We start from the raw sequence: 25,387 nt of genomic DNA, 5'->3' as shown, positions 1-25,387 counted from the left end.
AGGCTGAGGGACTATCAGCCCCTATAATAAGCTGCTAGCCGAAGCCGGGGTTATATAAGGTTAGATGACTAAGCGAATTGCTTCCCACAGTCAGAGCAGGTGAACGGCCTCTCCCCAGTGTGAACTCAATGATACACATTTGGTTGATTTGGCTAGGAGAATCTCCTCCCAAAGTCTGAGCAGGAGATCAGCCTCTATCCAGTGTGAACTCGCTGATGTCTCTGTAGTTGACATGACCGAGTGAATCCCTTCCCACATACTGAGCAGGTGAACGGCCTCTCCCCAGTGTGAACTCGCTGATGTACCTTCAGATGAGATGACATAGTAAATCCCTTCCCACAGTCTGAGCAGGTGAACGGCCTCTCCCCAGTATGAAATCGCTGATGTATCTTCAGTTGAGATGACGAAATGAATCCCTTCCCACAGTCTGAGCAGGTGAATGGCCATTCCCCTGTGTGGGCTGACTGGTGTGTCACGAGGTGAGATGACCGATTGAATCCCTTGCCACAGACTGAGCAGGTGAACTGCCACTTCCCAGTGTGAACTGACTGGTGTCTCTGTAGGGAGGATAATTCAGTGAATCCTTTCCCACAGACTGAGCAGGTGAATGGCCACGCCCCGGTATGAACTAACTGGTGTCTTAGTAGGTGAGGTGACAAAGTGAATCCCTTCCCACAGTCTGAGCAGGTGAACGGCCTCTCTCCAGTGTGAACGTGCTGATGTACCTTCAGTTGAGATGAGGAAGTAAATCCCTTCCGACAGACTGAGCAAGTGAATGGCCTCTCTCCAGTGTGAAGTCTCTGATGTACCTTCAATTTAGATGACCGCGTGAATCCCTTTCCACAGTCTGAGCAGGTGAACGGCTTCTCCCCTGTGTGAACTCTCTGATGTACCTTCAGTTTAGGTGCTGAAATGAATCCCTTCCCACAGTCTGAGCAGGTGAACGGCCACTCCCCGGTGTGAACTCTCTGGTGTCCCATTAGGTCAGATGACTGAGTGTAACTCTTCCCACAGTCTGAGCAGGTGAACGGCCTCTCCCCTGTATGAACTCGCTGATGTACCTTCAGTTTAGATGACGAAATGAATCCCTTCCCACAGTCTGAGCAGGTGAATGGCCACTCTCTGGTGTGAACTGACTGGTGTCTCAGCAGTTGAAATGACTGAGTGAATCCCTTCCCACAGTCTGAGCAGGTGAACGGCCTCTCCCCAGTGTGAACTCGCTGATGTACCTTCAGTTGAGATGACGAAATGAATCCCTTCCCACAGTCTGAGCAGGTGAATGGCCTCTCTCCAGTGTGAACTCGCTGATGTACCTTCAGTTTAGAAGAGTAAGTGAATCCCTTCCCACAGTCCGCGCAGGTGAACAGCCGATCCCCAGTGTGAACTCGCTGGTGAGCCATTAGGTCAGATAACCAAGTGAATCCTTCCCCACAAATTCAGCAGATGACTAGCCTCTGCCCAGTGTGAACTGACTGGTGCATCCACAGGTGGGAAGACTGACTGAATCCCTTCTCACCCACAGAACAGATGAATGGCCTTGCCCAGTGTGAAATTGCTGATGCACCTTCAGTTGAGATGACCGAGTGAATCCATTCCTGCTGTCTGAGCAGATGAATGGGTTCACCCCTGTGTAAAATGACGGGCGTGCCAGTTGGTCAGATGATCAAGTGAATCCCTCCCCACAGTCTGAGCAGGAAGGATGATCGAGTGAATCCCTTGCTCCACTTCTTAAATATCTGGACAGAGACAGCAAAACTGGCGTGTTGTGTTCAAGATTCCCGTAGACAAATTCCTCGTCGTTTTTAACCTGTAAAAAGATTTACAAAATCCATCAATAGGTGAAGGACAACATTTCAGATGAGATCACTTGAGTTGTCAAGGTGTGATCTGGCATCACACTGTTACAGTGAATTTCAACCCAATTTGGAGAGAGAAATCATCTTCTAACTGGGCACAGTGCTGGTATATGGAATGACCATCAAATTCTCTGATGCTCTTCCTGTCTATGAGAATGGGGCATTTCTGCCATCTCCAGTCTGTGACCTGGCTCAGTTTGACTCTCTCCATTGGTATTATTCCTTGTTCCCACTGAGCTGCATGGGTGCCTGGCCCCACAGTAACTGAAACACTCTCACACAAATAGCCTTTGTTGACGTACAGCTGGGATTTTCTTTTATGTTCTGTTAATTTAAAGTGCCACAGTTTTAACACCATGTGAATGACTCCGACTCAGATGTATGGTTGGTCTGCACAGCTGTTAAAAGGAATTAGAGTGAATATTAGTATTATTTTAGGTTCTTGTCACAGTCATAGAAAAGTCCAACACAGAAAGAGACCCTTCGGCCTATCAAGTTTGTGCTGAACTATTTAAACTTTCCACTCACATATCCCTACCATCCAGGTACCTACATAAACCTCTTAAATGATGAAATTGAGCTTGCATTCACCAATTGTACGGGCTGTTCATTCCACATGCGGATGTTCGTCTGTGTGAGGAAGTTTCCCATCATGTTCCCCTTAAAATTTCACCTTTCACACTTAATCCATGGCCTCTGGTTGTAGTCTCATCCAATCTCAGTGGAAAAAGCCAGCTTGCATTTACCCCATCTGTAATCCTCATAATTTTGGTACACCTCCATCAAACCTCCCCTCAATCATTTATATTCCAAGGAACAAATATCAGCAACAAATATCTTGTTCTGGATGCTGTTGAGGGGGTTGACCTGACAGGGGACGCCCATGGTGACCGGGGTCTCTGGCACTGAGCTTGGCGCTGTTGTGCAGGAGAGAAGGAGGGAGAAGAGAAATGCGGTAGTCGTAGGGGATTCCATAGCCAGGGGAACGGACAGGAGATTCTGTGAGCCTGATGGAGATACCCGCATGGTGTGTTGCCTCCCAGGTGCCAGGGTACAGGATGTCTCGGATTGGGTCCTGAATATTCTGAAGGGGGAGGGTGAGCAGCCAGTAGTCTTGGTACATGTTGGTACCAATGACATAGATAGGACAAAGGAGGAGGTCCTGAAGAGAGATTTCCAGGAGTTAGGAAGGAAGCTGAGAAGCAGGACCTCTAGGGTAGTAATCTCGGGATTGCTACCTGTGCCACGTGCTAGCGAGGGCAAGAATAGTAGGATCAGGCAGATGAATGCGTGGCTGAGAGACTGGTGCAGGGGGCAGGGCTTCAGATTCTTGGATAATTGGGATCTCTTCTGGGGGAAGTATGACCTGTTCAAAAAGGACAGGTTACACTTGAACCCGAAGGGGACCAATATCCTGGCGGGAAAGTTTAATAGAGCTGTTAGGGAGGGTTTAAACTAATTTGGCAGGGGAATGGGAACCGGAATGACAGAGCGGAGGAAGGAGAAAACAGAAATAAATCTAAGATAGTGAGCAGTAAAGATGTCAGGAAAGACAGGCAGGTGATGGAGCAAATTTGTAGCCATTGGGATGAGTTGCAGTGCAATAAAGTTGCAGTGAAATCAAAGCAAAAAGTATCAAATACTGGTCTTAAGGTGTTATACTTAAATGCACGCAGCATAAGGAACAAGGTGGATGATCTTGTCGTACAGGTACAGATTGGCAGGTATGATATTGTGGCCATCACAGAGATGTGGCTAAAGGATGCATGTCTCTGGGAGCTGAACGTCCAAGGATACACGGTGTATCAGAAGGATAGGAAGGTAGGCAGAGGGGGAGGCGTGGCTTTATTGGTAAGAAATGATATTAAATCATTAGAAAGAGGTGGTATATGATTGGAAGGTGCAGAATCTTTATGCGTTGAGCTAAGAAATCGCAGGGGTAAAAGGACCCTGATGGCAGTTATTTATAGGCCTCCAAACAGCTGCAGGGATGTGGACTACAAATTACAACAGGAAATAGAAAAGGCTTGTCAGAAGGGCGGTGTTATGATAATTGTGCGGGATTTTAACATGCGAGTGGATTGGGAAAATCAGGTCAGCACTGGATCTCAAGAGAGAGAATTTGTACAATGTCTGCGAGATGGCTTTTTAGAACAGCTTGTTGTTGAGCCCACAAGGGGATCGGCTGTACTGAATTGGGTATTGTGTAATGAACCGAAGGTGATTAGAGAGATTGAGGTGAAGGAACCCTTAGGAGACAGTGATCATAACATGATTGAGTTCACTGTGAAATTTGAAAAAGAGAAGCCAAAATCTGATGTGTCGGTATTTCAGTGGAGTAAAGGAAATTACAGTGACATGAGAGAGGAACTGTCCAAAGTTGACTGGAAAGGGACACTGGCGGGAAAGACAGCAGAGCAGCAGTGGCTGGAGTTTATGCGAGAAGTGAGGAAGGAGCAAGACAGGTATATTCCAAAAAAGAAGAAATTTTCGAGTGGAAAAAGGATGCAACTGTGGTTGTCAAGAGAAGTCAAAGCCAAAGTTAAAGCAAAGGAGAGGGCATACAAGGAAGCAAAAATTAGTGGGAAGACAAAGGATTGGGAAGATTTGAAAACCTTACAAAAGGAAACCAAGAAGGTCATGAAGAGGGAAAAGATTAACTATGAAAGGAAGCTAGCAAATAATATCAAAGAGGATATTAAAAGCTTTTTTAAGTATATAAAGAGTAAAAGACAGGTGAGAGTAGATATAGAACTGATAGAAAATGATGCTGGAGAAATTGTAATGGGAGATAAGGAGATGGCAGAGGAACTGAACGAGTATTTTGCATCTGTCTTCACTGAGGAAGACATCAGCATTATACCGGACACTCAAGGGTGGCAGGGAAGAGAAGTGTGCGCAGTCTCAATTACGACAGAGAAAGTACTCAGGAAGCTGAATAGTCTAAAGGTAGATAAATCTCCCAGACCAGATGGAATGCACCCTCGTGTTCTGAAGGAAGTAGAAACATAGAAAATAGGTGCAGGAGTAGGCCATTCGGCCCTTCGAGCCTGCACCGCCATTCAGTATGATCATGGCTGATCATCCAACTCAGAACCCTGTACCAGCCTTCCCTCCATAGCCACTGATCCCTTTAGCCACAAGGGCTATATCTAACCCTCTCTTAAATATAGCCAATGAACTGGCCTCAACTCTTTCCTGTGGCAGAGAATTCCACAGATTCACCACTCTCTGTGTGAAGAAGTTTTTCCTAATCTCTGTCCTAAAAGGCTTCCCCTTTATCCTCAAACTGTGACCCCTCGTTCTGGACTTCCCCAACATCGGGAACAATCTTCCTGCATCTCGCCTGTCCAATCCCTTTAGGATTTTATATGTTTCAATCAGATCCTCCCTCAATCTTCTAAATTCCAACGAGTATAAGCCTAGTTCATCCAGTCTTTCATCATATGAAAGTCCTGCCATCCCAGGAATCAATCTGGTGAACCTTCTCTGTACTCCCTCTATGGCAAGGATGTCTTTCCTCAGATTAGGGGACCAAAACTGCACACAATACTCCAGGTGTGGTCTCACCAAGGCCTTGTACAACTGCAGTAGTACCTCCCTGCTCCTGTACTTGAATCCTCTTGCTATGAATGCCAGCATACCATTCGCCTTTTTCACCGCCTGCTGTACCTGCATGCCCACTTTCAATGACTGGTATATAATGACACCCAGGTCTCGTTGCACCTCCCCTTTTCCTAATCGGCCACCATTCAGATAATAATCTGTCTTCCTGTTTTTGCCACCAAAGTGGATAACTTCACATTTATCCACATTAAATTGCATCTGCCATGAATTTGCCCACTCACCCAACCTATCCAAGTCACCCTGCATCCTCTTAACATCCTCCTCACAGCTAACACTGCCGCCCAGCTTCATGTCATCCGCAAACTTGGAGATGCTGCATTTAATTCCCTCATCCAAGTCATTAATATATATTGTAAACAACTGGGGTCCCAGCACTGAGCCTTGCGGTACCCCACTAGTCACTGCCTGCCATTCTGAAATGGTCCCGTTTATTCTCACTCTTTGCTTCCTGTCTGCCAACCAATTCTCTATCCACATCAATACCTTACCCCCAATACCGTGTGCTTTAAGTTTGCACACTAATCTCCTGTGTGGGACCTTGTCAAAAGCCTTTTGAAAATCCAAATATACCACATCCACTGGTTCTCCCCTATCCACTCTACTAGTTACATCCTCAAAAAATTCTATGAGATTCGTCAGACATGATTTTCCTTTCACAAATCCATGCTGACTTTGTCCGATGATTTCACCGCTTTCCAAATGTGCTGTTATCACATCTTTGATAATTGACTCTAGCAGTTTCCCCATCACCGATGTTAGGCTAACTGGTCTATAATTCCCTGGTTTCTCTCTCCCTCCTTTTTTAAAAAGTGGAGTTACATTAGCCACCCTCCAATCCTCAGGAACTAGTCCAGAATCTAAAGCGTTTTGAAAAATTATCACTAATGCATCCACTATTTCTTAGGCTACTTCCTTAAGCACTCTGGGATGCAGACCATCTGGCCCTGGGGATTTATCTGCCTTTAATCCCTTCAATTTACCTAACACCACTTCCCTACTAACATATATTTCGCTCAGTTCCTCCATCTCACTGGACCCTCTGTCCCCTACTATTTCTGGAAGATTATTTATGTCCTTCTTAGTGAAGACAGAACCAAAGTAATTATTCAATTGGTCTGCCATGTCCTTGCTCCCCATAATCAATTCACCTGTTTCTGTCTGTAGGGGACTTACATTTGTCTTAACCAATCTTTTTCTTTTCACATATCTATAAAAGCTTTTACAGTGATTTTTTATGTTCCCTGCCAGTTTTCTCTCATAACCTTTTTTCCCCTTCCTAATTAAGCCCTTTGTCCTCCTCTGCTGAACTCTGAATTTCTCCCAGTCCTCAGGTGAGCCACTTTTTCTGGCTAATTTGTATGCTTCTTCTTTGGAATTGATACTATCCCTAATTTCTCTTGTCAGCCACGGGTGCACTACCTTCCTTGATTTATTCTTTTGCCAAACTGGGATGAACATTTGTTGCAGTTCATCCATGCAACCTTTAAATGCTTGCCATTGCATATCCACCGTCAATCCTTTAAGTGTCATTTGCCAGTCTATCTTAGCTAATTCACGTCTCATACCTTCAAAGTTACCCCTCTTTAAGTTCAGAACCTTTGTTTCTGAATTAACTATGTCACTCTCCATCTTAATGAAGAATTCCACCATATTATGGTCACTCTTACCCAAGGTGCCTCTCACGACAAGATTGCTAATTAACCCTTCCTCATTGCTCAAAACCCAGTCCAGAATAGCCTGCTCTCTAGTTGGTTCCTCGACATGTTGGTTCAAAAAACCATCCCGCATACATTCCAAGAAATCCTCTTCCTCAGCACCTTTACCAATTTGGTTCACCCAATCTACATGTAGATTGAAGTCACCCATTATAACTGCTGTTCCTTTATTGCACACATTTCTAATTTCCTGTTTAATACCATCTCCGACCTCACTACTACTGTTAGGTGGCCTGTACACAACTCCCACCAGCGTCTTCTGCCCTTTAGTGTTACGCAGCTCTACCCATATCGATTCCACATCTTCCCGGCTTATGTCCTTCCTTTCTATTGCGTTAATCTCTTCTTTAACCAGCAACGCCACCCCACCTCCCCTTCCTTCATGTCTATCCCTCCTGAATATTGAATATCCCTGAACGTTGAGCTCCCATCCCTGGTCACCCTGGAGCCATGTCTCTGTGATCCCAACTATATCATAATCATTAATAACAATCTGCACTTTCAATTCATCCACCTTATTACGAATGCTCCTTGCATTGACACACAAAGCCTTCAGGCGCTCTTTTACAACTCTCTTAACCCTTATACAATTATGCTGAAAAGTGGCCCTTTTTAATGCTTGCCCTGGATTTGTCGGCCTGCCACTTTTACTTTTCTCCATAGTACTTTTTGTTTCTACCCTCACTTTACACCCCTCTGCCTCTCTGCACTGGTTCCCATCCCCCTGTTGTGAACTAACCTCCTGGCAGGCAACATAAAAATGGACTGTAAAAGCTTTTATAGATATGTAAAAAGGAAAAGACTGGTAAAGACAAATGTAGGTCCCCTGCAGACAGAAACAGGTGAATTGATTATGGGGAGCAAGGACATGGCAGACCAATTGAATAATTACTTTGGTTCTGTCTTCACTAAGGAGGACATAAATAATCTTCCAGAAATAGTAGGGGACAGAGGGTCCAGTGAGATGGAGGAACTGAGCAAAATACATGTTAGTAGGGAAGTGGTGTTAGGTAAATTGAAGAGATTGAAGGCAGATAAATCCCTAGGGCCAGATGGTCTGCATCCCAGGGTGCTTAAGGAAGTAGCCCAAGAAATAGTGGATGCATTAGTGATAATTTTTCAAAACTCGTTAGATTCTGGACTAGTTCCTGAGGATTGGAGGGTGGCTAATGTAACTCCACTTTTTAAAAAAGCAGGGAGAGAGAAACCGGGGAACTATAGACCGGTTAGCCTAACGTCGGTGGTGGGGAAACTGCTGGAGTCAGTTATCAAGGATGTGATAACAGCACATTTGGAAAGCGGTGAAATGATCGGACAAAGTCAGCATGGATTTGTGAAAGGAAAATCATGTCTGACGAATCTCATAGAATTTTTTGAGGATGTAACTAGTAGAGTGGATAGGGGAGAACCAGTGGATGTGGTATATTTGGATTTTCAGAAGGCTTTTGACAAGGTCCCACACAGGAGATTAGTGTGCAAACTTAAAGCACACGGTATTGGGGGTAAGGTATTGGTGTGGGTGGAGAGTTGGTTAGCAGACAGGAAGCAAAGAGTGGGAATAAACGGGACCTTTTCAGAATGGCAGGCGGTGACTAGTGGGGTACCGCAAGGCTCAGTGCTGGGACCCCAGTTGTTTACAATATATATTAATGACTTGGATGAGGGAATTAAATGCAGCATCTCCAAGTTTGCGGATGACACGAAGCTGGGTGGCAGTGTTAGCTGTGAGGAGGATGCTAAGAGGATGCAGGGTGACTTGGATAGGTTGGGTGAGTGGGCAAATTCATGGCAGATGCAATTTAATGTGGATAAATGTGAAGTTATCCACTTTGGTGGCAAAAATAGGAAAACAGATTATTATCTGAATGGTGGCCGATTAGGAAAAGGGGAGGTGCAACGAGATCTGGGTGTCATTACACACCAGTCATTGAAAGTGGGCATGCAGGTACAGCAGGCGGTGAAAAAGGCGAATGGTATGCTGGCATTTATAGCGAGAGGATTTGAGTACAGGAGCAGGGAGGTACTACTGCAGTTGTACAAGGCCTTGGTGAGACCACACCTGGAGTATTGTGTGCAGTTTTGGTCCCCTAATCTGAGGAAAGACATCCTTGCCACAGAGGGAGTACAGAGAAGGTTCACCAGATTGATTCCTGGGATGGCAGGACTTTCATATGAAGAAAGACTGGATGAACTGGGCTTGTACTCGTTGGAATTTAGAAGATTGAGGGGGGATCTGATTGAAACCTATAAGATCCTAAAGGGATTGGACAGGCTAGATGCAGGAAGATTGTTCTCGATGTTGGGGAAGTCCAGAACGAGGGGTCACAGTTTGAGGATAGAGGGGAAGCCTTTTAGGACCGAGATTAGGAAAAACTTCTTCACGCAGAGGGTGGTGAATCTGTGGAATTCTCTGCCACAGGAAACAGTTGAGGCCAGTTCATTGGCTATATTTAAGAGGGAGTTAGATATGGCCCTTGTGGCTACAGGGGTCAGGGGGTATGGAGGGAAGGCTGAGGCGGTGTTCTGAGTTGGATGATCAGCCATGATCATAATAAATGGCGGTGCAGGCTCGAAGGGCCGAATAGCCTACTCCTGCACCTATTTTCTATGTTTCTACTCAGTACTTTGATTTGTGAAGGCCAATGTGCCAAAATCGTTATTTCCATCCTGATTGAACTGTGACACCACTTTCAGTGAATTATGGACCTGAATTCCCAGATCCCTTTCTTCTACAACACTTCTCAGTGCCCTACCAGTCACTGTGTAAGACCTTGTTGCTACCAACATGCAACACTTCACACTTGTCCGCATTAAATTCCTTTTTCCGTTTCGCAACCCATTTTTTCAGCAGGTCCAGATCACACTGCAAGCCATGAGAGTATTTCTTGCTGTCCACTACACCACAAATATTGGTGTCATCCACAAATTTGCTGATCCAGTTAACCATGTTATCATCCAGATATCTGAAATAGATGACAAACAACAACAGATCCAGCACTGATCTCTGTGGCACACCACTAGTCACAGGCCTCCCGTCAGAGAGGCAACCATCTGCTACCACACTCTGGCTTCTCCCAAAGACAGCGTCTCATTCAATTTACTATCTCATCTTGAATGCTGAGTGACTGAACCTTCTTGACCAACCTCCCATATGAGACTTTGTCAAGTGTCTTGCTAAAGTCCATGTAGACAACATCTACTGCCTTGCCTTCATCCACTTTCCTGATAACATCCTCGTGAGGCTCGATAAATTTGGTTAGACATGACCTAGCATGCACAAACCCATGCTACCTATCCTTAATCAGTCCACATCTACTAAATAATTGTATATCTGGTTCCTGCACATACGTTCCAATAACTTTTCCCCTACTGATGTCAAGCTCACCAATGTATAAATTCTTAGTTTGTTTTCAGAGCCTTTCTTGAACAGTGGAACAACATTGGCTGTCCTCCAATCCTCCGGTACCTCACCTGTCACTGAGGATGATTTAAATATTTGTGCTTGGGCCCTGACAATTTCTGCACTTGTCTTCCGCAGGGTCCCAGGGAACAACTTGTCAGGCCCTGGTGATTTATCCACGGTAATTTTCCTTAAGACAGCAAACACCTCCACCTCTGTAATCTGTACAGGGTCCATGAAGTTGATGCTGCTTTGCCTCACTTCTATAGACCTTGTGACCATCCCCTGAGTAAATGCAGATGCAAAAATACTATTTAAAATTGCCCCCATCTATTTTGTCTCCTCATATAGATTACCATTCTGATCGTCCAGAGTGGGCATGTTTCTGCACTGACCTTCTCCATGTTTCTATGACAGAGAAGCTGGCCAAACTTGATTGGAAGGGAAACTGGTAGGAATGACAACAGAAACTCCAGCCATTGCTGCTCTGGGAGCAATTCCGGAGCTGAGTGATAGATACATCCCAAAGAAGTGGAAGCATTGTAAAGGCAGGAGGACACAACTGTGGCTGAAATGAAAAGCCAAAGCCAACGTAGAAACCAAAGAGAGGGCAAATATTAGAATAAAAAACATTGGGACGCTTTCAGAAACAAACTGAAGACAACGAAAAAGAAATGTCAGATGAGCTCAGGGCATGGAATTATGATATTGTAGTCGCTAATGATTCTTGGTTGCACCCAACAGCCTGATGCATTCAGAGAAACAAAATATCCAGGGCCTCAATATCTCAGGAAAGCAAAGGTTCCCTGCACCAATTACCTTTCAACTTTTAGTTTGACGGGCACATACAAGCTCTACACCCTCGAAACTTCATTTCTGAAGAACTCCCACTTACCAAGTAATCCTTTGCCAGAAACATCCTGTCCCAGTTCACACTTGTCAGATCCTTTCTGATGCCATCAAAATTGACCTTTCTCCAAGTTAGAATCTCAACTTGTGGTCCAGACCTCTCTTTTTCCATATTTATTTGGAATCTCATGGTATTATGATCACTAGATACAAAGTGTTCCCATACACTAATTTCTGTCACTAGCGCTGGATCATTTCCTGATAGCTTATTGCACACTTCTATGTCGGGAATTCTACTGGTTGAGAGCACATTTGACAAACTCTACCCCATCTAGTCCTTCTACAGTATGGAAGTCCCAGCCAATATATGGAAAGTTAAAATCACTTGGTATATCAATCTTTGTTTCTGGCATAGTCTTTGTAACTTTATTTCTCTCAATCCCTCAGACTGTTGGGGCAACCAAGTCCCAGTAATGGTAACAATATCATAATTCAATGCACTGAGCTCATCTGGCTTCCTGCATTTGATATACACAGTTCAGCACATTCGAAGCACCATGCTCAATCTTTTGATTGCTGACTTTGTCTGAAGTTTGACCAACATCTGACTGGTGTCAAGAAAACAACCACTTCCTCGATGTCACAGAAACAAAGAAGCTGGTTGTGGATTACGGAAGGAATGGAGACAGGCTAACCCCTATTGACATCAATGGATCTGGAATTGAGAGGGTGAACAGCTTTAAGTTCCTTGGCATACACATCTTCAAGGATCTCACACGGTCTGTACCGGCTGTGCTGTGAAAAAGGCACAACAGTGCCACTTTCACCTCAGACGATTGAAGGAGTTTGGAATGTGCCCCCAAGTGCGAAGAACTTTCTACAGGGACACAATTGAGAGCATCCTGACTGGCTGCATCACTGCCTGGTATGGGAATTGTAGCTCCGTCAATCGCAGGACTCTGGTGCGGACCGACTGCAAATCGCCATATAATGTCAACCCCAGCTAATGCTGGTGTTTCTCCTGTTTAAGTGGTGGTGAGGAAGGGACTGATCCCGGGGTCTGTGTAAATCGAGGGCCGATTGCATTGGGAAAGGGCTGGGACCGAGCCGGACAGCTGGGGGCTCCGGGCTCTCCAGCCTTGCATCCCTGGTTTTAGTTTTGCACCTGAGTCAGGTTTGCAGGATCATTTTGTTGTGGGTCCCCAAGCTGGGAGGGTGGATGGGGATGAAGCGGACCTGTCTGTGTGTCGGTGTGGGGCGAATGGTAAGAAGGGTGTGGGGCCACTGTGGGTTATCGGATGCAACATGACCTGGGTGGATGGGCATGGGGTAAATTAAGTTGTCAAAGAGGGTGGATCTGGTCCACTGGGTCAGACAGCTCAGCTCGCCTGGCCCTTCAGGAGGCCACAGTTCTCTTCATCTTAATTACTGACAAAACTTCCTGTTAACATTGACCTTGTCACAGATCCCCAGGGTCTGCAAACAGATGATTGGTAGGAAGCAGAGGGTTATGGTGAGAGGCTGTTTCTTGGACTCGAGTCCCATGCTTAGTGTTGTTCCCTGGGGTTACGCCCGTTGCTACTTGTCATCTACGTCAATAATTTGGTTGATAGAGTACAGGGTATGGGTAGAGAGTTTGCAGCAAGTTCAAACAATTACTTTTTTCAAAGATGGTCAGTATAAACACTCCCGTCTCTTTCACTCAGAGCTGACCAAAATCTACTTCAGAGGATGCAAGATCTTGAACTGAGTAATCAGTGAGGGAACGGGAGTGGTTTTAAAGGGCTGGGCTGCTGACAGCACATTACCAGACCTGGAGTGATTGCAACTGGGTCTGACAGAGGCATAAATGGTTCATCTGGGCACATTCAGTCTCACTCCAACTATTTCTTACCTTCCTTTGTACAGGTATGCAATGTCTAAAGGACCAGTGTTTGAGTAAATGAGACTCACCAAACTTTCTCCTGACTGAATCACTGGATTCTCCGAGTCAGATGGGTTCTCTCCAGTTGATGCTCTCAATCCTCGGGCTGGTTCACTTGTTGCTGTTCCCTCGTCTTCAGTCGTAGTTTGCTTCCAGTTGGGGTTTTTCTTCCAATAAATCTCTCACTGCAGGTCTAACTTTAACATGAAAGATAATGAAGCACATTAACAATAAAAAGGGAAACCAAAAATTTCTGCTTAATGTTCCCTCACAGCCTAGTATCGGAGAGTGAAGACATTACCAGTGTTATTCGAACTCAAAGGATTGGGTAAAGTTAATATTCAGCCATTTGGGAGTGATCGAACTTTTTGTATCTTCTTTTGGGAAACTGTGGCATGCACGTTCGAGTTAAACCCCTGCAAGGTCGGGAAAGTTTGTGCAGTGACCACCCTCCAGCCAAAAGGTCAGTTTCTTTAAGACACTTTATTTCTTTGTGATTTTGTCTGACAAGGCATCTCTCCGCTGTGGTTGACAGATTTGTCATTTCTTCGAAGGAATTGTTGTTTCGGGGAAGTCTCTCCTCAATGATTGTATACATCACTTGGACTTTTGAATTTACCACTTTAAGACTGTGCTTCAATGAGAACTGATTCTAAGTTTGACTGTTTGTTAGATATTGCCGCATAACTGCTAACTTCCAGTTATGTTCGTCGTTTGTTTACTTTTCTATGTTTTTGAGCAGAGGTTAATAAATTTTGTTGTTTGTTTATAAAGCCTGACTCATTTTCATATCTATTGCTGCTGGTTCATAACAATACTGTACATAAAGCCGATTATTCCTGAAATTATTCTTATAAACCTTGTTATCAACAACGGTACTGAACACATTTCCAGGAATAACAAATTGGTACCAGAATAATTTATAGAGAAAAGTTGTGCTTTCTTTACTGTTCTACTAACACAAAACGAGCCATTTCCATTCCCAGGTTAGATGAGGTCCATTTCAGGAAATATAAACCATTCCAGGGTGAATGTAATAGAAAGACACTGGAATTTCCAGAAACACACAGCAGGTGAAGAATAGGTGTGGGGAGAGGAACAAACTTTACAATTCAGGTTAATAACGTTTCGTCAGAATGACTTCAAGCATTTTCATTTTTTAGTGCAGATCTCCAGCAATTTCAGATTCTGCTTGATTTCCCCACCGAGTGACAGACAAGTGACAGTGGGGGGGGGGCGGTGTGGGTGGGATTTCCAAATACAGTTTGAACACCAAACTCAAGGGTCTAGTTCTACTGTTGTAAACACGGAACAGCCCAATTACTCACAGCTTCTCCCTGTGAGGATGGAATGGGAACTCATCCTCTCCTCAGATTAGCAGTCAGTGCTTCCAAAGGAACGCCAGAAACAAGCATCTGATCCCAGAACAGAAATACTCGCTCAGCACCTCATAAGCCCAAGCAGCTCGATTCCCGGGTCCATTTTACCTGGATCAAAAACTGTGATATCCCAGGACCCAACCTCACAGAGTCACACAGCTGAATCTGCCACTCACCGACCCTGAGAGTCTCACACATCGTCCCCACATCTCACACTGGGTAGTGCAATCCGGGATTTCCCCACAACCAATGTCCAGCTGCTCGAAAGTTCTGCTTCATTGCAGAAGGACGACCATCCAGCCCCATCTGTAGAAGCACTAACCAAAGTCAAAACCAAAACACCAACAGTTCCATATGCCTGGAATGTAGATCACAGGATTATAGCCCAAGCACCAACTCTCCCAGTACTCTTTGCTGCCAGTAAAATGCTGCAGTGTGTCAGCCAGTCACAGTTCACAACTAGCACCTCCACACCAATGCACAACAGAACTGGTACCTGATAACCCTCTGGCATTCCAGCTAACAAAAACTGATTCTGGAAATAACTCAGTGAGGCCAAAAGTGTAAATGAACACTTCACAATGAAGACAAGGTTAGAAGAAAGATTGCTGATATATAACATTGAGGAGGTGGGATACAGGGTTGGCCGAGGTTGCCCAGATGGTTGGTATACATCACTGAAGTGGGGTTAGGAAAGTGGGCAGAGGTTGAACAAGATGGGCAGGGATGAGCAGACGGAACCAGGTGGGAGAAGGGATCAAGGACAATCACTGATGATCCTCCAGCAATACACAGATATTGAATTAATCACACATACTACTGTATAAAAGATCCTAAAATGACAAAGTTAGAATAAACAATAAGAATTTTGGCATATGCCCCTTGACCCTCACCAAATTTTTATCAACACACCATAGAAAGTTTCCATCCAGACACTTCATGCTTTTGTATGGCAACTACCCTTTCCGTGACTGTGAGGAACAGCAGAGAACTTTGGATACAGATCAGCACATCACAGAAACCATTCTCCTCCCTGGACTTCCCAGTCCCTCGGTAAAGCAGGCAGTGAAATCAAATATCTCCACAGCCTGGGACGTTCTCCTTTCTCACCCACCCCAGTCGGGGAGAAGACACAACAGCCATAAAGCTCAAGGACAAATGTGAGGAGCCTCAGGAAGCCAGGCGAGTTGGGGGAAGTTAACGGGACTCAGGGGCCAACATCAGATTTCCCCAACACAACATGGAGGAAGCATTACCACCCATCTGGGGACTGTGAGCACACACCACATGATCTTGCATCACAAAGCAGAGGGCAGGGCAGATCTGCGGGAAACAGCCTCACGTGAGCTGTTGGCGGGACTCCCATTTCAATTCTGCGGAAATAGACAGCCTGGGCTCCTGGTTTGGATTGTTCAATGCAGATTAAGTGAAGTCGACACATTTCTGACGAGCCCAAATAACTGGGTACTAAATGAGTAATTGGCCCTCAGTTCAGGGTTCACGGCCAACATTAGATCCACTTCAGCACCACCCAGCCGGAGACTGTGAGCATGCGCGAAGAGCTTGTTATATCTGCAGTTAAATGCCAGGGGCAAATGGGATCACGTGACTGGTGGGGTCTCCCATCACCCCAGGCAGAGCACTCCAGCTACCCACTATTCATGTGGAAAGAAACAAACTTGCCGCTCACATCTCTTCTCACCTTAAATGTGTTAGACATTTCAACCCCCGAGAAAAACATACCATCTGTCTACTCCACTCGTAATGTTATAAACGTCTATCCAGTCTCACCCCAGCCTGCGCCGCCCTGGAGAAAACAACACAAGTTTGTCCAACCTCTCGCTATAGCTCATGCCCTCTAATCTAGACAATATCCTGGCAAACCTCTTTTACACTCTCTACTATTATTCTGACATTTCACATTCTTAAAATAAAGTACTGATCCTAATTGACATAAGACTGGGAATGTTTTCTTGGATTAAATGTCAGGAATTGTGTAAAACTGAGTATTTGGCTATGGTGTATGTAAACTTCTGACTTCAACAGTAGCCATTAATATGAAAAAGAAAATTTGCTAGCATATCAAACAGAAAAAATGGCAAATTTTCTGTTCTCATTGATCAATCAACAAGCCTGAGCATTAACACCGCCCGAATAGTTTATTTGAAACGTGATAAGGAAGGTGATCCCCATTTTATGTTTTTAGATCTAATTGAACTGCCTGATCAGAAAGCTGCAACTATTGTTAAGCATCTTCTGAATTGTCTCAAGAACCATGGGTTTGATGACTCTTACTTGAAACAGAACCTTGTAGCATTTGCTAGTGATCGGGAGAACATAATGCCTGGTGTCAAATCTGGTGTTGCTACAATTCTCAAGGAACATTACCCTGATGTGACAAATTGGCGTAGTCTTAATAACATATTAGAACTTGCAGTAGGTGATTCAGTGAGAGAAGTTCACGGAATAAATCATTTTCAATCATTTATGGATAAATTGTAGTCTGTTTACAGTAGATCACCTCTAAATCAAAAGGAACTGTCTGAATGTGCCTCTCAACTAGAACTACAAATTTGCAAAATAGGCCGTGTTCTGGGCACCAGGTGTGTGGCTAGCTCATTTCGAACAGTTTCAGCAGTGTGACAAAATTATGAAGCACTGTGTTTTCACTTTGAAAAAGCAATGAAGAATGAAACAGGATCTGTGAGTGACAGAAAAACTTATGAAGGTCTGTTGAAAAGATTCTTCAGGACAGTTTCTATTGGACTGAGCTCTAACGTATGACACGTTGCATGAACTTGGTTTACTGTCAGAGTGTTTACAGAAATGCACTACTACGACTGCTTATGCAGACAAACTGACCCAATGGAGCATAAGATCACTGCATGGACTGAAAGACCAACCTGCTACAAAAACTCTAGAAGCTCAAGAGGCAGTTGAAAAGGGGAAGTTTGGAGAAATTACCTTAACAAGCAACAACAAAATTGTCTCCATTAATTATCGACAGTTTCTTACTCGTCTTATAAACAGTTTGTAGCACCTTATGTTCACGGCAACATCTTTGAAAGGTTCTCAAACTTCTAAACCTCAAAGTATGTATTAATTCCCAGCCAAATGAAATGTGTGTCCTTGATAAAGATAACTGGCCTGCTGAAATACTGCTTAATATTTTTTTTTCAAGGCAAGTCGTATCTTTTTGTCATTTCAACCATAAACTGCTGGTAGAGTACACAGTAAAAACGAGACAACGTTTCTCCAGGACCCTGGTGCTACATAAAACAACACAAAACTACATTAGACTATGTGAGACAGCACAAGGCTACCCTAGACTACGTAAAAACATTAAAAAACTGCACTAGACTACAGCCCTGCAAAGGACAACATAAAGTGTGCAAAAACAGTGCAGGGCAGTACAATAATTTATAAACAAGACAATAGGCACAGTAGCGGACAAATTACAATATAATAATAAATGATGTGAATGTCAGTCTAGACTCTGGGTATTGAGGAGTCTGATGGCTTGGGGGAAGAAACTGTTACGCAGTCTTGTCGTGTGAGCCCAGATGCTTCGGTACCTTCTGCCTGATGGAGAATGATGGAGAAGCTGCAATATCATCTCTCTGTAAGAGGCTTAAGCTTTCTTCTTCCTCTGTAATAAATGCCTTCAGAGATTATGTGGAGGATCGTGGACTCCGCATCCCCCAAGATTTACGCCCATTACTGAGCTGTTCACAAGTTATTCCTATTAGTACTGCTGAGTGTGAGAGAGGATTCAGTCACATCAACTTGATAATAACAACAACACACTCAAGGACTCTCATAGATCATGTATCATCACTTATGTTTGTTAAACTACACAGACCTCCTCTAGTTCAGTGGAATCCTGAGCCGTATGTCACAACATGACTACAGTACCACAGATCAGATCAGCAGATGATACCAGGACAAGAGTTGCTTCAGACCCCCGAACACATATTACGCCCGACCCTTTGTGGAAATTATTGTGAAACTTCTCATTGGTGGTGTTTGGTAAGTAGGTAATTACTTTTAAATTGGTAAAATACATGATTAGTGCCTTTTTCTTTACTCGCTTGATAATTATATTTTATGATAATTAGGGAGTGCAACCGTGTAATACTTTGTCATATTATTAAATTATTATATGTTTTATTGTACCAGTTACACACTGAAATGTACTGATAGGCTATACTATTGTTAATGTTTTAACTATCACTATATTTCTGTGGAGCTCTGGAATTGATATATTTCTTTCATCTTGGTTTACCATTATACCAGCGCCAAAGAAGAAGAATGTGGGCTGCCTTAAGGACTATTGCCTGGTAGCACTTACATCGACAGTGATGAAATGCTTTGGGAGGTTGGTTATGACTGAAATGAACTCCCGCCTCAGCAAGGACCTGAACCCACTGCAATTTGCCTATCGTCACAATAGGTCAACGGCAGACGCAATCCCCACGGCTCTTCACACGGTTTTAGACCACCTGGACAACACAAGCATCTACGTCAGGCTGCTGTTCATCGACTACAGCTCTGCATTTTATACCATCATTCCCACTATCCTAATTGAGAAGTTGCAGAACCTGGGCCTCTGTAATTGTATTCTCATCTTCCTAACCAGAAGAACACAGTCTGTGCAGATTGGTAGTAACATATCCTCTTCGCTGACGATCAACACTGGCGCACCTCAGGGGTGTGTTCTTAGCCCACCGCTCTACTCTCCGTATACACATGACTGTGTGGCTGGGCACAGCTCAAACACCATTTTCAGATTTACCGACAATACAACTATTGTTGGTCGAATCTCAGGTGGTGACGAGGGGGCGTACAGGAGCGAGATATGCCAGCTAGTGGAATGGTGCCACAGCAACAACCTGGCACTCAATGTCAGTAAGACGAAAGCGCTGATTGTGGACTTCAGGAAGAGTAAGACGGGGGAACACGTACCGATCATCATAGAGCGATCATAAGTGGAGAGAGTGAGTAGCTTTAAATTCCTGGGCATCAAGAGCCCTGAGGATCTAACGTGGTCCCAGCATATTGATGTAGTCATAAAGAAGGTAAGACAGCAGCTATACTTTATTAGGAGTTTGAAGCGATTTGGCATGACAACAAACAAGCTCAAAATCCTCTATAGCTGCACTGTGGGGAGCATTTGGACAGGCTGCATCACTGTCTGGTATGGAGGGGCTACTGCACAGGACCGTGAGAAGCTGCAGAACGTTGTAAATCTAGTCAGCTCCATCTTGGGTACTAGCCTACAAAGTATCCGGACATCTTTAGGAAACGGTGTCTCATAAAGGCAGCATCCATTATTAAGGACCTTCAGCACCCAGGGTATGCCCTTTTCTCACTGTTACCATCAGGTAGGAGGTTCAGAAGCCTGAAGGCACACACTCAGCAATTCAGGAACAGCTTCTTCCCCTCTGCCATCTGATTTCTGAATGGACATTGAAAGCTTTGGACACTACATCACTTTTGAATATACATCATTTCTGTTTTTCCACATTATTAACAATTTATTCATTATGCATAATGATTTACTTTTTTATTTATGTTTTAATTTATTTCTTATCTATGCCAGAATATGTATTGCATTGAACTCCTGTTGCTAAGTCAACAAATTTCACGTCAATTGACTGTGATAATATACCACACTCAATTTGTTTACCTGTTCATTACTCGAATGGGGCAAGGAGGTTGTCCAGTACATGAAATCAGCAAGTACACAAACTGGGTGAGAGAGGGGATATAGGAAATGGCAAGCATTTTGTCAGCTCCGGCACCTAAAACAATTAGCACTGCACCCCTGCTGAAAGGACATCCCACTTTCTAACAACCGCCCCCTTTCAGGTCTAGGGTCCCACATCTTTCCGACCACTCACCCCACACCCACAGTCCACCCGTAACCTCTACCCACACACAGACAGATCCCCTTCACCCCAAACCCCTTCCCAGCCTGGGAACCACAACTGACTGATCCCACAGCCCGGGCTCGGGCGCAAAGCTAAAACCGGGGCTGCGGGACCGGACAGCCCGGAGCCTGCAGCCGTCCGGCAGAACTCGGTCCCGGCCCTTTCCAACTGCAGCAAACCCCCGATTTACACAAACTCCATTACTCACCTCCCCGATAGCAGAACCGCCGGCGACAACTGTGATGGACACCGGGCCGACGTTCAGCAGGATATTCGCCGCAGCACCACCCGTGGACGGAGGTCTGCACATCGCCCCCGGTGGCCGGAGGTCAATGCAGCGCCGCCGGTGGCCGGAGGTTCATGCAGCGCCGCCGGTGGCCGGAGGTTCATGCAGCGCCACCAGTGGCCGGAGGTCCGTGCAGCGCCGCCGGCGGCCGGAGGCGGGAGTGACAGCGGAGAGGTAAATCACAAACACGACAAACTGCAGGTGCTGGAAATCCAGAGCAACACAAACAAAATGCTGGCGGAACTCAGCAGGCCGGGCAACATCAATGAACATTCGACGTTTCCAGTTGAACTGAGGACTGAGATGGAATGAAGGAAATATCTGAATAAAATCGGGGCGGGCGAGGAAATGCCGAGCTGGAGGGTGATAGGTGAAACCAGGTAGGTGGGAAAGCTCAAGAGCAGAAGAAAATAGAATCTAATAGGAGAGGAGAGTGGAGAATAAGAGAAAGGGATGGAGCAGTGGATCCAGAGAGAAGTGTTCAGCAGGTGAGAGGACGTGAAAAGTCAGAGAGGAAGAGAGAGAGTGGGAGGCAGGGGTGAGGGGGAGATTTGTTCATCGGAAGGAGAAATCAATATTCATGCCATCAGGTTGGAGGGTAACCAGACGGAATATAAACTGCTGATCCTGGACCCTGAGGGTGGCCACATCTTGGCACAAGAGGAGGCGATGGGTTGACACGTCGCAACCGGAATGGGAATCGGAATGAAAATGTTTATACACTGGGAAATCCCGCTCGGAGCGGATAGTTCAAAGGTTAATTTATTATCAAAGCAGGTATCCATATACAACTCTGAGTTTTTGTTCTTCTCCTGAGGCCACGAAACAAAGGAAGAACATGAACCCCGTTCAGAGAGAAACATCAAGCTCCCCCAGCATAAAAACAAGACCGGCATCCCGATGGTCCACCTTAAAAAATACCCGTCTCTCTGCACAAAACGCAACAATAACATCGACACCCCCAAATAAAAACAACCCTACCCCGCACAACTGCGGAGGAGCTAAATATAATTCCTCTCTTTGATCAGCTGTCAGAATGATTCCCTGACTCTGAGAGGAAGGGGTGTCGATGATCCACATTGTCAGGGTGTTGAGTTTACCAGGAGACAGAGACTGCAGGGACGGGAGGTTTTCTGGTCACTAATACACTGTGTGTGGACCCCGCTGGCAATTCTGGTGTTGTGACCCGAATCGAGACAAACACCACGCTGCCCACTCCACCAACAACACGGCACAGCCGGACACATAACAGGGGACTTTACATCTCACAACACTGGATTCAGTGATGAAACCCGTGATTAATGTTGTTGTCCCACTGAAATCATAAGAAATGTCCATTGAGGTGCTTTTGAATAAGAGCGATCCCCCACAGGTGACGTCACACAGGCGCACCCACGCGCCTGACGTCACACATGCCCCCCCCTCCACACCGGGATCTGCCCTCACTTGCGCGGTGTCTTACGTCACCCACGCGCTGGTGAGCTCGAGCTTTACCGGTTTAACGGCTGCGCTACTAATCACGTGACCAGTCCCTCCCCCACCGCTGTCAACAGAGGATTCAGGAGCTGCGCTATTTCCACTGGTGCGAAGCGATGTCAATCACCGGTTACAGCCAGTCGCGGAGGCGGACCAGCCGAGAGGGCGTTACCCTCGCTGACTCCGTCGTCCCCACGGTCAACTCCTCATCCGAGCGGAACAAATCCCAAAGTGAATGTCCGCTTTCTGATTTATTTCCATTTCCCTCCGAGGGAAGTTGGGGCGTTTGTGAAGCGTCTCCTGCGGCCGGAGTCTGATGTATCGCTGAGAGGTAGGAGGAGACCGCTCGGCCCGTCGGTTTGATGCCGGTTCCCCGGGGAGGGAGAGGATGAAGACGGTGAGAGAGGGGGCGGACAGGATGTTTGTCCCGGTGGGGACAGGAGGGGCTCATCTGTGGAAATGTCTGAGCCCACGGTGGTGGCGATTCACCACATTGGGGGGCAAACACCGGCAGACTGTTGCCCTGCGAGCGGGGCCAATGGTCCGGGCAAAGTGACAATTATTTGTGTTTTGTTGAGATTGTACCGGGAATATGGTGTAAAATCCCGCTCCCCACACTAACACGGGTTATACAGACCAAAGAACAAACTGCCGGAGGAACTCAGTGGGTCGGGCAGCATCTGTGGAGGGAAATGGACCGTCAACATTTCGGGCCGAGACCCTCCCTCTGGACTGAGAGTGGACGGGAAATAGTCCGAGAAAAGAGGTGAGGGGTGGGGATGGGGCAAGAGCTGGGGAGTGAGAGGTGGATCCAGGTGAGGGGGTGGTGGGAAGGTGGAAATAGTGACAGGGGTGGGAGGTGAGTGGTTGGGGCAACACGGGGCTGCAGAAGATGGAAATTAATTCCATAGAGGATTAACAAAGAGGTGAGAGAGTATTTGTTATAGAGAGTGCAATGAAGATTCACCAGACTGATCCCTGGAGTGGTGGGATCATCATTTGAAGAAAGATGAAATGCGATAACCCTTTCATTTAGAGAACCGAGGACTGAGAGGTGAACACATTGAAATGCACAACATCATTACCGGTTGAACCAGGGATCCCAGTCTCTGAAAAAGCAGGTGGACTGTCTGGGACTGAGATGAGGGGAAATGTCTCCACTCCGAGGGTGGTGAATGTCTGTAAATCCCCACCACAGAGGGCAGTGAAGAATCAGTGATTGTCCTCACATAAAACAGAGGCTGACAGATGTGTGGAGACCGGAGGGATCGAGGAAATGAGGATCAGGCAGAAACATGTGGCTGAGATGGGAGAGCAGCCGTCATCTTGTTGATGGTTAGAGGGGCTGAATGGCCACCTCCTGCTGTTTCAGTGTTGCTGTCCAGTGAGGCCGGAGGAATGTGAATAGAAATTAATGTTTATAAACATGGACTGATTTAAATGAAACCTGCACAATTTTTGTTTGGATCTGAATTGTGTGTTGGATCTGAATGGGAATTGAGCCTGTAACTCTGTGACCTGAAGGTGGAGGGAAAGGGGCAGGAAAGATATGAAGGGACAATGTATCTGGTGTAAATATGGAAAATGCAGCGGATGGGTCGGGCAGCATGTGAGGGGCGAGGAGCAAAGTCACCTGCTCAGGTGGGAGACCCTCCACCCGTCACCTGATCCCATTTCCTGTTCACTTTTTCCCGCAGATCTGCAGCATCTTCCGGTCACTGCTCTATGTGTCCGTGTAGCTTCATCTTTCGCCTGTTCAGACAAGGCAGTGAGATCCGGATCTGTTACGTCCTCTCGTTGTGGGTGGACAATGATTTTTTTCTGCAATATTTTCATCATGTTTCATTCCACTGTTTTTACCGGCTGAAGTGCAGCCAATTTTTATGGGTGTGTGACCCATTAATAGGAGAATTTAGTCTTTTGTATTTATCTGAGCTTCTCATAAGTTTAGTTATAGTTTAGTACAGTTAACTTCAGCTTCACTCCAGAATTTCCAAGGCAACAACCCAGTCCGTCAAATAGTTCCACACAATTAAACTAGTTTATTGCATTTTTTTAAAAGTTTTATTTTGTACTACTTATATAATTGAACTATTTAATATGTATATTCTTATTTTAAATCACAATTGTTAAAATCTATTGTTAAGAATGAGGTTCTATTGCTGCTGCAGAGACAATGAATTTCATGACAAATGCCGGTGCTATTAAACCTGATTCTGATAATTGTTCTGGGAGACCCACCACCGGTCACCTGATCCCAGTTACTGCAGATCGTAATGAGAGATTGAAGCCTTTTATATTTATTTGCATTCCTCAGAAATGACAACAGTTAAGTTTCCTTCTGTGGCTCCAAAGCAGAATCTCAGTCTGTCTAATATTTCCACACAATTAAAATGGGGAATTTGTTTGTTATTATCACGTACTGAGCTACAGTGAAAATCTTGCCTGACGTACCATCCACACAGATCAATACATTGCTACAGTACATTGATCTGATATATGACAAAACAATAACAAAGCATTATGGCTTCAGAGAAAGTGCAGTGCAGATAGACATATGGTGCAGGGTCACGTTGATTTACATTGTGAGGTCGAGTCCATTTTATCATTCATTTGGCTTATAACCACAGACAGGAAGCCGTCCTTGAGCCTGGTGGTACGCGCTCTAAGGCTTTTGTATCTCTTCCCCGATGGGGGAGCGGGTTTGCAGCAAGAATGTCCGGGTTGTGAGGATCTTTGAGTACCCGGCCTGCTTTTCCGACGCAGGGGAAGTGTAGGAAGAGTCCATGGAGGGGAGGCTTGTTTATCTCATGTTCTCTGTTCCCCAAAGTTCTCTGCAGTTCCTTGCAGTCATGGGCAAAACAGTAGCCATACGAAGGCGTGAAGTATCGACAAGAAGCTCAGAGACCTCGGCCTTCACCCTGCCTTGTGTAGCTGGATCC

The 25,387-nt window shown here is 45.4% G+C and overlaps 1 protein-coding gene across 1 annotated transcript in view; it reads right to left on the bottom strand.

Moving 5' to 3' along the window:
• LOC140207968 (uncharacterized) overlaps positions 1 to 20,483 on the bottom strand; it is a 39,821-nt gene extending 19,338 nt beyond the window's left edge. The window contains exons 1-3 of the mRNA XM_072276502.1: positions 20,440 to 20,483; positions 13,401 to 13,568; positions 593 to 1,807 (exon numbers count right to left, since the gene is read on the bottom strand). Of these exons, the coding sequence (XP_072132603.1) occupies positions 593 to 1,400 (808 nt within the window). The 5' untranslated portion in view covers positions 1,401 to 1,807; positions 13,401 to 13,568; positions 20,440 to 20,483. The remainder of the gene's footprint in view (positions 1 to 592; positions 1,808 to 13,400; positions 13,569 to 20,439) is intronic.
• Positions 20,484 to 25,387: the final 4,904 nt, after the last annotated feature.

Source organism: Mobula birostris, chromosome 13 (assembly GCF_030028105.1).
Source record: "Mobula birostris isolate sMobBir1 chromosome 13, sMobBir1.hap1, whole genome shotgun sequence".
In the NCBI taxonomy this organism is placed as follows: domain Eukaryota; kingdom Metazoa; phylum Chordata; class Chondrichthyes; order Myliobatiformes; family Myliobatidae; genus Mobula; species Mobula birostris.
This window is presented reverse-complemented; position numbering and strand designations above follow the sequence as displayed.